Source organism: Bidens hawaiensis, unplaced genomic scaffold (assembly GCF_021521415.1).
Source record: "Bidens hawaiensis isolate Kalapana, Puna unplaced genomic scaffold, B.hawaiensis_p1.1 tig00002671_1, whole genome shotgun sequence".
NCBI lineage: Eukaryota > Viridiplantae > Streptophyta > Magnoliopsida > Asterales > Asteraceae > Bidens > Bidens hawaiensis.
In genome coordinates, this window is record NW_027491145.1 from 3,350,262 (window position 1) to 3,365,647 (window position 15,386).

The 15,386-nt window shown below is 36.7% G+C and overlaps 1 protein-coding gene across 1 annotated transcript; it reads right to left on the minus strand.

Annotated features, from left to right (window-relative positions):
• Nucleotides 1–1,278: 1,278 nt before the first annotated feature.
• LOC143620782 (uncharacterized) lies at nucleotides 1,279–7,887 on the minus strand. Its single transcript, XM_077092392.1, has 4 exons — nucleotides 7,672–7,887; nucleotides 4,213–4,584; nucleotides 1,586–1,712; nucleotides 1,279–1,498 (listed from the first exon to the last, which is right to left on the minus strand). The coding sequence occupies exons 1-4, from the start codon at nucleotides 7,885–7,887 to the stop codon at nucleotides 1,425–1,427; spliced, it is 789 nt and encodes a 262-aa protein (XP_076948507.1). The 3' UTR covers nucleotides 1,279–1,424.
• Nucleotides 7,888–15,386: the final 7,499 nt, after the last annotated feature.

Below are 15,386 nucleotides of genomic sequence, written 5' to 3' on the forward strand. Positions count from 1 at the left end.
TTCGATAACGGTGCTTTTTTGGAAGAAATCTCCGATGCCCCATATACACCAATTTTTTGCAAATATTTAACCATATCGCATTTGTTTTCTCTTCACATACAGAACAAGTTTTTTTACTTTTTATCCAGAGAGATTACTGTATGCTGGAAAATCATTTATTTTTCAAAAGATCATGGGTTTCAAGTTAAATTTCTCCTGTTTATAAGCACCATAAGCATCCACACCTGCACTCCATAGTGTTTTCATGTCATCAATAAGAGGTTGTAACTAAACGTCAATGTCACTACCAGGTTGTTTAGGACCCTGAATTAACAACGACGTCATTATGTATTTTTGTTTCATGCATAACCACGGTGGAAGATTGTATATGCATAAAAGAACTAGCCAAGTACTATGACAACTACTTATGTTCCCAAAAGGAGTGATACCATCTGAACATAGGCCAAAGCATATTATCTCTTTATAGTCTTTATACTTAAAATAAATATTTCTCAATTGAGACGAGCTTGCGACATGTCTTACCTTTCCATTTTCTTTACGCTATTCGAAATGCCAACACAACAATTTTTCTTCTTTAGGGTCTAGCTGTAACTTCTAAGTGTTAGTAGTTAAAGGGTCTATGTGGAAATTCCTAACTAACTTGACAGTCAAGTAGTTACATCAGTTTTGCTTGTGCGTACTTAGGGCCAGCTAATCAGAGAGAATAATCAGCTAGCAAACCTGCTTTAATACAGTTCTAGTTCTTTATCTCGTTGCAAATTTAGTCTCACGTGAAACAAATATTAACCATTAAGAAATGCGTACCTAAATACACAACCACAAAATAACATTGAGCAGCTATAAGCATAAAAAGGCCATCAATGTCTCAGAATGTTTGATCTTATCATCGTATATGAAAGAAGAAAACAACAGAAATTGCAATTAGTTACAGAAATCTAAACAAAAAAACATCATATGAAACATTAACAATACGCAAACAATAGATCATAAAAAACGTTCAATCACATATAATACCCGTTATGAGCTGGCGGCCTGCGACTGTCAGAGTAGATGGTGGCTACAAGTGCCTTCGTAATGGTATCATGTGTGTTAAGTTTTATACCCCTTCAATTTCTAATTCTATCAAATAAGTCGAAATCAGGTTACAATTAGGAATACATTATACATGACATATAACATGCAGCAAGATTAAAAAAATTATTGTTTGCATAGTTTCAAAACAAATGCAAGCCCTGATTGATTCTGTCGCAACATCGTATATAACTTTTATTCACCGTCTTAATAAATTGCCTCCATCTTTTCTTGTTCAAGCCTTACAAAATAGTCGAAAGCACAAGAATTGCAACATTAAGCCGTAAAAGAATAAAAATAAAATAAGCTTGCAGAGCCTAAATACAACAATAATTATATATAATATCTGTAACTCAAGGCGGTTTTCCATTGTCAAGATCCTCCATTAAATCAATATCCTTACGCGCTGTTATCTTCTGAACATAACCTGTATAAACAAAACCAACATAAAATCCACATTCATATATTTAAATCAAACAACAACTATGAACAGTATTGAAGATATGCATTACACCTATTCCTTGACATGGTATGCATTTGCAGGTAACTTCTTTCCCCCTTTTATTATAATAGCTAACATAACCTGATCCTTGACAACTTCTGCATTTTCCAGTCCATTCATAAACTACTTCCTTGCAATCCTAAATTGAGAATTGCAAAATGTTAACACAAACTGAAGTTTTCACAATGTTAAAAATTAGATTAAGGTTTATTTACGTTTAGCACACGGGTCTGAGTTAGGTGTGGGATCTGGTATAAACAGCTTTTAACTTAAGTGTAAGGAACATTACAATAATTATGCTAGCACTATAATAATTATTATTGCGTTATAGTTTTAAAGTATAGTAAATTACTAACAATAATTACTCTAGCACATTTTGTTGTAGCCTATTATTACTCTACGTAAATAGTAATAATACTATAGTGTAATACTAATTTCCGTCATGTGAATACAATATTTAATACATAATTGATATAAAATAAACAATAAACCTATCAAACACTATTAATACACCATCGTTGTACTATGGCTTGTACAACAATTTCAAAATAAGCAATAACTATTAGACTTATTGATTTAATTAGGCCATCAAAAAACTGACAATGCAAAATGCTAACAATAAAAGTTGAAGAATTTGTATATGACACCCGATAAATTGTTTGTCATTATCGGTACTAACTGGTATAGGAGATATGAAACAATACTATGTTTATTTGTATATACAGCATATGTTTAATATTTAATTTTTATAAATATCGTATTTATGTACTTTGTCTGAATGCACATTTGTAGGGGTGAGCAAGAAACGGTTCGGAACCACTGGAACCGAGGAGCCGGAACCGAACCGGTGTCTCAGAACAGCTAACTTGTGTTACCTTATGATTCTCGGTTCTCAGTTTTTGCATTAAACAGTTCCCGGTTCGGTTCCAGGTAAAACCGACGGTTCAAGACGTGGAACCGAAGAACTGAAATATTAAAAAACTTTTAAATAAATTACGAAATACCATTTTTTATAGGGTAACTTATTAGCTGACATCCATTCAATCATTCTTTAATTCAAAATCTTCCTTCTTTGCGTTCAATGCCAAGTAGCCAAGATCAATTTTGATTCACGCTTTCAAGGTAATATGATATATAGTGATATGCTCTTCTTTTAATCTATTACCACCAATAATTTATTTAACTTTAACAATTAGTTTTTACTAAAAAAATATAATGATTGTTTATGTTGTAATTAAAATTAATTTTATCGTGAAGGAATATACAATTATATAAATTTGTTTTGCAATTTGCAAAGTTTGCACTACCTTTTTGATAAATAAATGGCTGAGCAGGTTCTAGCACAAGACCAATTAGCGAGAACCGACTTTACCGGTTCTGGAACCGAACCGGTTTACTATAATAGGGTCCGGTTGCGGTTCTATTTTTTCGATATTTTCAATTCCGATTTCGGTTCAATTCTCGCAGTTCTGAACCGTTGCACAGCCCTACACATTTGTCACATATAGGATATGTACATGTTTATACATATGTGTTCATACACTATACATACATGTACTTGCATATATTTGTACATTTTTTAAGAAAAATTAAACAGGAGTGAGATAAGATAAAAGAAAATGTAAGGGCAAATAAGTAAACCTTGGCTTTATTCGATTTTATCCCAATGCGTTGAAGTGACACTATTAAGGAATGACCTTCTCAATATTATATTATTGATTCTAAAAATAATGTGGCATTATCAATAAACTTTCACTATATCGACAAATTATTATTATTATAGATAATTATAGTTAATAAAGTTAATTATTAAAATTATAACTAGCTGTATGTTATTAATAGTAATGAAGTAAAATTAAAATTTAAAAGATACAATATCTAAAAATTGACGAATAAATAGCATTAATGAATTACCATATTTACATAGGGTAAATTTAGTCTTTTTTTTTTGGGGTGTGATCCTTCTACACCACCCCCATATGCCTATACAGCTTGTATAGGCTACGCATTACTGACAAGGGGGACAGATGAAACAGCTTTTTTCAACCTATACAACCGTATAGACCTATACGAGCCGGATAGGTGCTAAATGGCTCGTATTGCTATCTGACACACCATAAAACCTATACGGTCGTATAGGGCTATACGGTCATATTAACGTATTAATATTTAAAATTAAAAAATTGTCTATACGACCGTATAGCCCTATACGGGCCGTATAGGTCTATACGGTCGTATAGGGCTATACGAGGCACTACTGACAATGTACGACAAGCTCCGACACAAACTGATATGCTTCAGGTGCTATACGACCGTATAGTCCTATACGAGCCGTATAGAAAAAATAATGGTGTGTGAGAATCCAAGGTGGTGTGGGAGGATCCTAAGCCTTTTTTTTTTCTTTTAAAATGCGACCGTTTGAACCGTCATATGACAGCTGGCTCATTGGTACCCCAATCGGGGTTTGCAATCTTGGGTGTCCAGCCTAACACTAGGTTTGTGTGTGGCTTCCATTGCCAGATAATGTAGTGCATTGTCTTGTCCAAGCAACACAAGATAACATTAATAGAAAGCTTAATTTGATGAAATGAAGAGAAGAGAAGAGAAGAGAAGAGAAGAGAAGAGAAGAGAAGGGTAACCTCAATCTCAGGATCACAGCGTAACCTCTGGTCGATAACTTCAGGGGACACGGGTGAAGTATCAGGATACGTCATGGGTAAGGGCAGGGGATCGTCATCATCGGTCAAGTAACTCTCACGGTCACGTGACCATCGCTCCTTGGCATTAATAATAATATTATTATTAGTGCGTTGTTTCTTTTCCACGGCTGTCGGGGCGGCAATGAAGTCGTTGCTGATGAGTTTGGCAGAGGATTCGGACAAACCGAAGGACCAGTTATCGGAGGTAGCGCGGGTGGAGGTGCGTAGAAGTGGAATTGGAGTTAGGTAAGGGGTAATTGGGGGTTTGGTGGTGAAGATGATGGAATTAGGCAACATAACATTCAATTCAATTCACTTGGATTAGTTGAAGACAAGGTTTGAATGGAGATGAGGGAGCTGGTGGCGGGGTCGCCGGAGAATATTGGGAAATCTAGCGGACGGCTTCAATATTCAGAAATGTTCATCCACTTTGACTTGTACTACACCGGAATTGAAAAAAAAAAAAATAAGTGAAAATTATAATTTTATCCTTTTGAATTATGGAATGTGTCGTTTACGAACACAACTTACACTTACTATCCTTTATTTTTTTGTATGTTTCGTTTGATTTTTGTCCTTTACATTAACGAATGGTAACTTTTTCCGTTAAGTTATCTCATGTGCGCATATTAGTCTCTTTACACTTGAAGGACTGTTTGTGTAATATAAACAAAGATAAGTGTCTCCAATACAGTTATTATAAAAAATATAATTTAAATAATATTAAAAAAATTATTAATCTATAAAATCAACCACCCTTCACTTTGCCATCACCACCGTTTAGTATTCTCAGACACTACCAATACTGTTTGCCTTCTCCGACCACCATCACATTTTCCGGCAATAGTACAATCGAACAACCACACCTTAAAAACAAGCTACCCACCATCTCTATCTCCTAACTTTGCATCTCCGATCGTAGCCCCCACCAAAACACCGTCATCCCTTGTCACCGTCGATTACATCTCAGATCCGCCTCTGTAACTTCTTATGGCACTTCGTCTTCACTACATCGCACAAGATCACCTCTCTCTCTCTCTCTCTATCTCTCTCCCTCTCCCTCCCTCCCTCCCTCGTCTATCTCTCTTTAACTTTAAGATCTAGTAGGTGTAGATTTGATGACGTGGGAGTTATGGTTTCTCACCTTAAGATGGTAACTAAAGATGACGGTGGTCGTGACGGGAAGGGAAAATACCAGTAAAAGATGCAATCGCTGGTGAAACCTCTGCCGCTCTTATCTGAGAAGATGGTTGCAGGTCTTGGTTGAGGTTCCCGATTGGAATTGAAGGTTCCATTATGCGGTTTTGATGAGGAGATGGTTCGATTTAGATTGATGCGGTCGTTTAGCAAGTTCGACGAATGTTTTAGTGGTGGCATGCCGGTGAGAGGATTGTCGGCAAGGATGAAGCCTGAAGATGGTTGAAAGGATGAAGTTTAGGGTTGATTAATAATTTTATTTAGTTTTTACGTAATATTAATAAAATATGTTTGATAACAGTTGTATTGGAGACCCTATTTTTTATTTACGTTACACAAATACTTCTTCAAGTGTAAAAAGACTAAAATACCCTGTAAGGCACCCGACCTCTCGCTGGTTGGATTTACTCTTTCACATAATTCGTAAATTCAGAGTTAATTAAAACATTTCGCGGAAATAATAGTCATTCATTCTTACATAACTTAAATACTTTGTCTTAAACAGAAACAACATAAGTCTTAAACATTAAATATAAATAACACGTGACTCTTCTTTTCTTCAATGCCAGTCTTCCTTTATTCACCACGTGTCTCCCTCAAGCCACCTGTCTCATCCTACTCACCTGCGTGCATACTAAAAGTCAGCTACGCCGAGTGAGTTCTAGTTAATCAATTAACATACAATACGTTCACATCCATACTTATACGCATCCGGAGATACGTATTTCGTACTTTATTTGCTAATACACATTCATATATACATACGTTCATACATGCGTATTTACACACTTCCTTTCGTACTTTCCTAAGGTATATCGTAAACTACTCTACTTCTACTATCTCAGATATTATTAGGGTCTGGTCCCTCTATCTCAGATACTTTTAGGGTCTGATCCCTCCTCTCAGATATTAATAGGGTCCGGTCCCTCTAATCTCAGATATTATGAGGGTTTGGTCCCTACTATCTCAGATATTTTTAGGGTCTGGTCCCTTCTATCACAATCTCAGATATTATTAGGGCCAGGTCCCTTCTATCACAATTTTAGATATTTTTAGGGTCTGGTCCCTTTGTCTCGCTTAACCATACATCCATACATGTCCCGTTAATCGTCCATACATTTACTTCATATGTTTCCTATCATACGTGCATACTTTACACGTCTTTCAATTGCATATATAATAATTATATTTATACACGCACCTTCATACAATCAATTAATAATAACATTAAATAAATAATCATACACATATCATACACTTATCACTTAGGATAAGTGTATTAACTATCACATAGGAGTATGCACACAGCCCCGAAAAAACGTCGCAGATAAAGGGGCTAGAACTCACATGGAGTCGATTCCTCTCTGAATTAATGGTAATTCCTCTCTTCAACTGGGCTCGACTAACTGTTAATAATGTACATGCATTAATCCTTTATAACTTCTTATTATTCAATTCTATAGTTAACGGGGTTAACTTTTAGGTTAACGGAACCGACATGCATTCTTCTTTAACCGTTCATATTCACTTAATATACTTGGCTTTATCTTATTAATGAATCGTCTTTATTTGTTTACATTCTTAACAACACTTATCATTATCGCATTTATTTTTATTATTATATTAGTTCATTACTATTCATATTTATTACTATTATATAATTATTTATTTGTTATACTCGTTTCTTTATTATTTATATTATACTTTCTTCATTATTATTACTTTATCGTGTTAATGAGTTAACGCTTCCATAAGCGAGTCCGGGTTTGTGTCGGGTACACATTTGATCCATGCTCAACTAAGTTCTTATTTATGTTTATTATTATTTCTTACAATTTCCAAAACACCCCTCCTTACTTATCTTATTTATAACCTTACCCGAGTCCCATACGTCATTGACGGGTTATGGGTTCAAGACGAGCCGGGTCACGGGTTCAGGTTTCATTTACCTTTTTATCCTTTACTCTTACCGTTAATGTTTATTTATTTATTATCATTATCCTTATTATTATATATATATATATATATATATATATATATATATATATATATATATATATATATATACCCATTACCCACACCAAACCCTACCCCCTTCCTTCCTCATTTTTCATAACCAGAGCCACCACCACCTCCATTCCTCTCTTTCTCGTTTTTCGGCTACCCAAGTTTCAGGTCGGGTTTGGGTTTTGTTTCCCTCACCGTGCTCCATGGATACACACCACCGCCACTCTGCTTCTTCTCCTTTCTTTCTTCCCAGCGACCACCGCCGCCATCCTCCTTAATTTCGGCCACCCCCACAGCTCCAAAGCTCGATGGTTCGCATAACCAGGTTCGCATCGGAGTTTTCGCTTGGAATTTCGCATAAGGGATTTTCGCTTGGGATTTCGCATAAGGGATTTGCTTGAGGTTTCGCATGCTGGAGTTCGCACGGCATGCGAAATCCCTAATTCGCACGGGGAAATCGCGCGACTTATTTCAAGATCTGGTCGCATGAAGAGGGTTCACATGTAATCGCATCTGGTTTGGCTATGACGTACCTCGGGTTCCGTGCTTGTCGTTTGAACACCGGAGCCAGGTTCCATTCTCGCCGGAACTCGAACCCAGGTCACAACGTGAGCCGCCGGTGACGAGCGTTAAGGACGAGGAACACCTCAGGTCCGGTGGTTCGAGCTTCGGGCTTGCGGATCTGGCTCGGGTTCCGGTTTCGGCCGAACAGTCGGGATTCGGGTCTCGTTGAAGACCTGTTTGCTTCATATTACCATTTTTATCTTCCCTTTTTTTCTTTCATGTTAATGTTATTATGATTATTAGATTTGTCAGACGCTTGTTTGGTTCTTGAATTCGGTTTGGCTCGGTTGCAACTTTTAGATTTCGGTTATTCATTGGTTATTAATCGTAATAAGAAATGAAAATAAACGTAATATTTACCTTATAGATTGGATTAGATCTTGAATATATGGAAAGATGGGTTGTGGAATGTTTGGTGTACAGGATGTTTGTGTGTATGGGTGTATGTGATAATGATTGGGAAATGATGATGAAGTGATAAGGATAAGAATGGATTTTAGGGTTTTAGGGTTTAAATAGGCAAAACTCAAAGGCTTCGAGGCCCATAATCCTCTCAAGTCCATTAACCTCACTTAACCTTATCCAATCTCTTAAAATATTTAATTAATTTACATCACACGACACCATAACTAAAATAAACTCTTAATGCCTATTTATTTATTATCGAAACTAGGATATTACAAGTCTCTCCCCCTTAAAAAAGGTTTTGTCCCCGAAACCTGATTAATCCTTGTATAAACGAACTCTCCTGTATTCACTCCCTTTTTTGAACCGTATTAAATTTCTAGCTTGCCGGTTTGTCCTTCTTACTCTCGGCCTTGCAGTCACCGTGTGGTGTTCATGAGTGTTAGCTGTTCAAGGTAGCTTGCCCATGAAGCCTTTAACGATATGCTTGTTGTCCTAACTTAACAAGTCCCGTCTCATCTCTAAAGAGGCATCGCATTATACTGTTGTAACATTACTGCTTACTTTAAATTCTAAGGTCACGTATCACATGATTGCCGTTCACAAGAACCCATTCATATCATAATTCAATCCATAATCATCACATTCAATCATAAGTCTAAAATTTAAACTTAAACAGTAAGCGCGAAATCTTTAAAGTCATATATAACATAATACTTAAACAAAATAGCCCATTCTTCTCGAATGCTCCTTCCTTCAGCTTCCTTTCTTGACAGGAACTCTAAGTCTGCACCTTCTTTCCTGCTTCTCCCCCTCCTGCCCTAGGATTCTTGCATTCGTAAGCTTTATGACCACCATCTCCACAATTAAAACATTTATGGTTGTTCTAGCATTCTCAGGAGAAATATCCTGCTTTCCCGCATCTGTAGCACGCATTCGAACCAGCCTTGCACTCTCCAAGATGCATTTTGCCACACACCTTACAAGCCTCTCTCCCCTCAATCCGACGTTTCTTTTCCCGCGCATTATCCACATTATCTATAAGCCGTTTAGCGAGAGTAGTTCCTTTCCTTTCTTTCTTTTCCACAGTTCTTGCATGGCCCTCAGTAGACTTTTCCCATTGAAGATTCTTTACTGCGGCAGCTACTGCTCGAGTAATGGCAGCTTGAACAGTAGGGTCAATCTGGTTCTCTTCTTCATGTACGGTCATGCTTTCCTCTTCACTAGAGTCAGTAATCGGTTCTTCAGAGGGTATCCGGTTAACACGTTGCCTACCAATGTGTCCCGTGCGCCCTCCTCGCTTAACAGTCGTCTTAGCATCAGCCATTCGAATTCTATTGGAAAAACACAAAAATCGTCACTTCAGGAAATATTTAGTACAAGGACAGTAAAGCTGCAGGTAATAAAAGTGGCCAGCTGAGATTAGCTACTCGCGTTTCTCTCCATGTCCCATACACTTCCTTTCGTGAGTCTACTTGTGCTCGGTTCTACTTAAAGCAATCAAATAATCAAACATTTCAAACACAAACAAACAATTCTATCACTAACAATTCATATAACTTTCTTTACCTATCCCTACTTATACGTAAGGTAATTCTCGTATTAAACTTGCTTGAGTGACACATGGCATTCTCTGACTGGCATCTTCTTTCTTTTCTTCCTTACGTCCCATTCTCTGTTCGAGTCTAAGCATATAGGATGCTTATTCTCTGGAACTTATGCTCAGATACCAACCTGTAAAGCCCCTGACCCGGGTGCCCTACTCTCTCGGTGGTTGGATTTACTCTTTCACATAATTCGTAAAATCAGAGTTAATTAAAACATTTCACGGAAATAATAGTCATTCATTCTTACATAACTTAAATACTTTGTCTTAAACGGAAATATCATAAGTCTTAAACATTAAATATAAATAACACGTGACTCTTCTTTTCTTTGATGCCAGTCTTCCTTTATTCGCCATGTGTCTCCCTCAAGCCACCTGTCTCATCGTACTCACCTGCGTACATACTAAAAGTCAGTTACGCCGAGTGAGTTCTAGTTAATCAATTAACATACAATACGTTCACATCCATACTTATACACATCCGGAGATACGTATTTCGTACTTTATTTGCTAATACACATTCATATATACTTTACGTTCATACATACATCTAGACTTTGTTCTAATTCTTCATAGATAGATTTGAATCTGTGTTTGAATATGTTCCTGTGAAACAGAGGTTACAGGTTATAAAAGTAATTGACTTCTATTAAGCATAATTGATTTAAAATTTAAAGTAATTGAATGTTTAATGGCGGATTGAGTTTGATTTGAGTGTTAATTGGACTGAATTGAATTGACGTTAATGGCGGATTAACGTAAAGTTCAATTGAGTCTGGATTTGGAAGGTTTGTAGAAACAGACTGATTAATTGAGGTTCGGATTTGGATTTCGAGATGTTTGGTATATGTATTGTTGAATTTGGGCAAAATTTGGACATACTTGGACTTAGGATTTGTTCATCAGTTTGAAGACTGATTCGTTAATCAATTTAAAAACTGATTCGTTAATCAGGTTGAAGACTGGTTCGTTAAGGATTAACTGATCATTCATTCAAATTTCATTCACACATTCGCTTCGTTCAAATCTCATTCGCTAATCATATTTGTTTCATCATTCGTTGATCCTCATTCGTATAAACAGTATTACATTCGAATTCTCATTCGTTACCTTTTCAACACTCACATTCATCACACATTCGTTAGATGGAGTAATTCACATTAGTTACTCTTTCGCATACCTGTTATTCGCTAAACAGTATCACATTCGTTTCATCTCATTCGCTAAAACAGTGCTTATTCGTGAATTGTAATTGTAAGATCTTTCATTTGACAAGTTTAGTCCATTGACTATTCAAACTTGTGATAACATGGCTTCTCAAAATGCCACGTATTATGCGTTAGCGTCCCAAAATGCGTTAATGCAACAGATGCTAACAATGGACAACGAAATTGGTACCCACAACAAATTTCCAAAACTTTTTAAATTATCTGAATTTGCTTGTTGGGAACCGAGATTTCGTGCTCATCTGGGTTCGGTACATCCGAGTAGTGTACGTTTTCTGGATTTAGTCTACAAGGCACCTCTTGTAGGGAGTGACACACTTGGTTGGACTTCGAAAGATCATGATCATTATGAAGCTCAGGAGATTAAAGATTATGAAAGTGAGACCAAGGCTTATTCTACTCTCACGATGGCATTGCCCGAGCAAATCTTTCATCAACATAGCACTTTTAAGACCTGTGCTTCTCTATTTGCTACTTTGAATACTCGAAGCTTGGGAAACACACTCGAGAGTAAAAAGACTCTAGTAAAATTTCAGTTTCGAAATTTTACTTTGTTGAAAAACGAGACTGTGGAAGAGATGATAAGTCGGTTCTGTCATCTTGTTGTGGAAATGACTACTGTGAATCTTGAACCGACTAAAGTGGGCAAGATTGACACCTTGAAGAATGCATTACCACCTTCTTATTCTACTTTTTTACTGGTGTTGAAAGAAAACGGTTATTTTCGTAACAACCAACTCACTGCTGAGCAATTTATCAACAAGCTTGAAGAAAGAGAATATGATTTGAAATGCCAAACATCATTGAAGGATAATGTAAGACCCCGAATCCCGGAAATCCTACAGTTGGTATTCATCCATAATACTTATAAAAATACTTAAACTTGAAAACAGTTCATTCCATTAAAACAACTAATTCAGAGTATAATTCAGCGGAAAACCAGAAATTGATAAAATAAGTTCCCAAAACCCGGGAATTATGACCAAAATCCAATTTAAATGTATTTGATAAAACCATTTTAAAAATAAATGTTTAATATTGAAATCTTCCATCCACGTATGCCCTTCACCATCCAAGTAACTTCGTGCACGTCTAAGTGGTAAGGCATCCTCCTCCTAACCTGAAACTCACACTAACATTCACACAAAGTCAGCTTGAGCAGAGTGAGTTCAAGTTTTAATAAATAACATCATTAATAATAATCATAACAGTCATTCCAAGGATTTTAAAATATAAAAAGGATACATCAGTTAGGCCATCATCATCAATAAATAATCATCCTTATATATATACATATATATATATATATAACATTCAAGTAATAACATCAGGGTCGAGCACACGTACAACCCAAACACGTAACATCTCATCCAACGTATGCAAACACAAAGTCGGCATACGTAACATCCGTAGTCGATAACGACTACTAACATCGCCAAATATTGGCCATACAATAATACATACATACATACGATAATACCATCTCAAGGCCTACCCCAAACAAGTAAGCCCATCCAAAATAATTTTAAACAATTCATCAAGAAAAATCACTTAGGTGTGCATGCTAGCCCAAAATCTTAAAAGAGTAAAAAGGGGGCATCATGAACTCACCTGACACAAGACACGTATTCACCACGAGCTAGATAATCCCTAAGTAATCCCAAAACTCAAACACCTGTCGGTTTACAAACATTACAATCGACATCGAAAGGACTCGTTTATCCTACGAGACGTTCTAACATGGTTCGAGTTACCTAAAGCCTCGACCTCATCAAACTCAATCATAACATCCCCCGGGGCCTTACATTCACCAACACGACCCTTAGATACTCCAGGGAATAAAGAATTCCCAATTTATCCCCGAAAGCACTAGGTGACACTAACACACGCGTTTAAGAGTCGTTTAGGCCGTTAACATCCAACTCAGCCCCGTGTGGACCCAATATGATAAAATCACAGCCAACAAGTCCACACGACGCTACCCGAGTCAAATGGGTCGGTAACTCGCAAGCACAACGCACCAACTATTCAATAAACGCAATTGCGCGTTGTACCGACCCGTTTGAGTAACCGACAACCAATTTAGCCCCATAACTTATAAAAATGATTTTTCAAAAGCCCATACATCAAACCAAGTTCCCCCGAGCTGAATTGGTCGTTAATCACTTCAACCCTCGCGTTAAACGCATCAAACTACAATTCTAGTCAACCGAACACTAACAATCAAAGTACAACTAGTTGACCAATCTAACGAACACCAATGAACATGATTTTTAAGTATGATATACTAGACATACCTAGGAGGATTTTGGTGCAAAAGCCTCAACCAAAGTAGTCCCGAAAAGGTTAGAATTGACAGCCACCCGGTAAGCCTACAACACGCAATTTCACGATCAATACGCGTGATATAACGATCAATGAAGGTGTAAAAGACTTGGGGAATCATAGAACTAACCTTCAATTGATCTTTTACGCTCACACCTTGGCTGGAAAGAAGAAAATCGCAGGGGGGGAGGGCTGCAAGAGTGCCGATCGGACAGCAAGGGGTTAGGGTTAGGTTCTTTTTTATTTGTGTTATAATATAAAATATTTCATTCTAGCCCCTCAAAGTTGAAAGATATGGCAACTTGAAAGAAAATTTAAATGATTTAACATACCGGGATGACGAAAAGGTTTTCGAGAGATGTCGTTTAAATCCCAAGAAATATACATACTTTACAAGCTTCGAGTCCTTGAACCGAAAATTAACGGGCATTACAGATAATCAGAATCAAAGCCCTTCTCTTTATGGTGGTTCATTACCTGCTAATAATACTTCAAGCTCAGTCCCAATCACAGCATTCTTCACACAGACAACACAAGAAGAGTCAACTAATGGTAATAATTCCCCTAATGTATGTTTCATGGCATCTGGTTCCAATTCAGGGTCAAATGCAAGTTCCTCAAGCTCTTTGCCTAACGTAAATCATAAAGAAGCAAAGCAACAATTTGTTTTTGTTTGTACTTTCATGGCATCTTACGAACAACTCGTTGGGATTAAGATTGCTACAAGTGAATTGGTTGATGAGGATTATGACCAGAATGACCCCGATGATCTTGAGTTGATGGATCTTAAGTGGAATATGGCTATGATTTTCATGAAAGTGAAAAGATTCATGCAACGAATGGGAAAAGATCTACTGACTTTAAACAAGAGAGTTGGGTTTGACAAATTGAAAGTTAAATGCTATAATTGTGGAGATTTAGGTCATTTCGTCAAAGAATGTGATAAGCCGAGGAAAGAATACTCGGGTCCTCGTAATGCTGAGAGATCTTCGGGAAATAGTTCATCTAGAACTGATCAGAATAAGAAGAGTTCTTCAGAAGGGGATTAGAGTAAGCCGGCTAATTCACAAGATCTCGTTGCCAATGAAGGTCTGGATTGGTCTCAACGACTATTGGTAAATCAAGTAAACCTTGCTATGGTTGAACCGATTGAACATTTTGAAGATGCAAGCGGTGATAACTTACAGAAGGAAGTGATACGTCTGATTCTGAAACTGATTCAGAGCATTCAGCACCTGAGGTAACCGAATCCTTTGCTTGTATGGCAAAGATTGAAGAGGTAAGCACCAAATCTTCATTTAATGTATCTGTTAATGAATCAAAAGAGACAGTAACTTCTCAAGTTGTTACTGAGTGTACTGATTGTGTAGAACACAAAGTCACACTTGAGTCAGCATTACAACAGAATACTAATCTCACAAAAGAGCTTTTCATGGTAAATGAATGTTACAGACAAAAATCCAAATTATTGAAGCAATCGACCTTGAAAATTAAAAATTTGTCTGTTAGCAATTATGACCTAAAAGCTGAAGTTAATTGCAAAATTGTGGTAGTTGAACAACATTTCAAGGAGATTCTCAGACTCCAAACCTGCATTACCAACTTAGAAAATAAAATTTTGAAATTAAAAAATAAACTTGGAAAATTCTGTGATTCTTCATTTCTCCTAAATGAGATTATTGAAGTCAATAATAATCACAAGAAAAATGGTAAAGTAGGATTGGGTTATGTTGAGATTCCCCCTTCTTTCAAAGGAGATTATAGCAGCATTCTTGTTGTAGAGC

Bases quoted from the DNA above. Each gene is read 5' to 3' on its own strand.
- LOC143620782 (XM_077092392.1), bottom strand. From the start codon at position 7,887: ATGCGAAACCTCAAGCAAATCCCTTATGCGAAATCCCAAGCGAAAATC. The intron at 1,713-4,212 runs GTTACCCTTCTC...TTCTCAATTTAG, and splicing joins GCTGTGATCCTGAGATTGAG to GATTGCAAGGAAGTAGTTTA. The intron at 1,499-1,585 runs GTGTAATGCATA...TTGTTTATACAG, and splicing joins CATACCATGTCAAGGAATAG to GTTATGTTCAGAAGATAACA.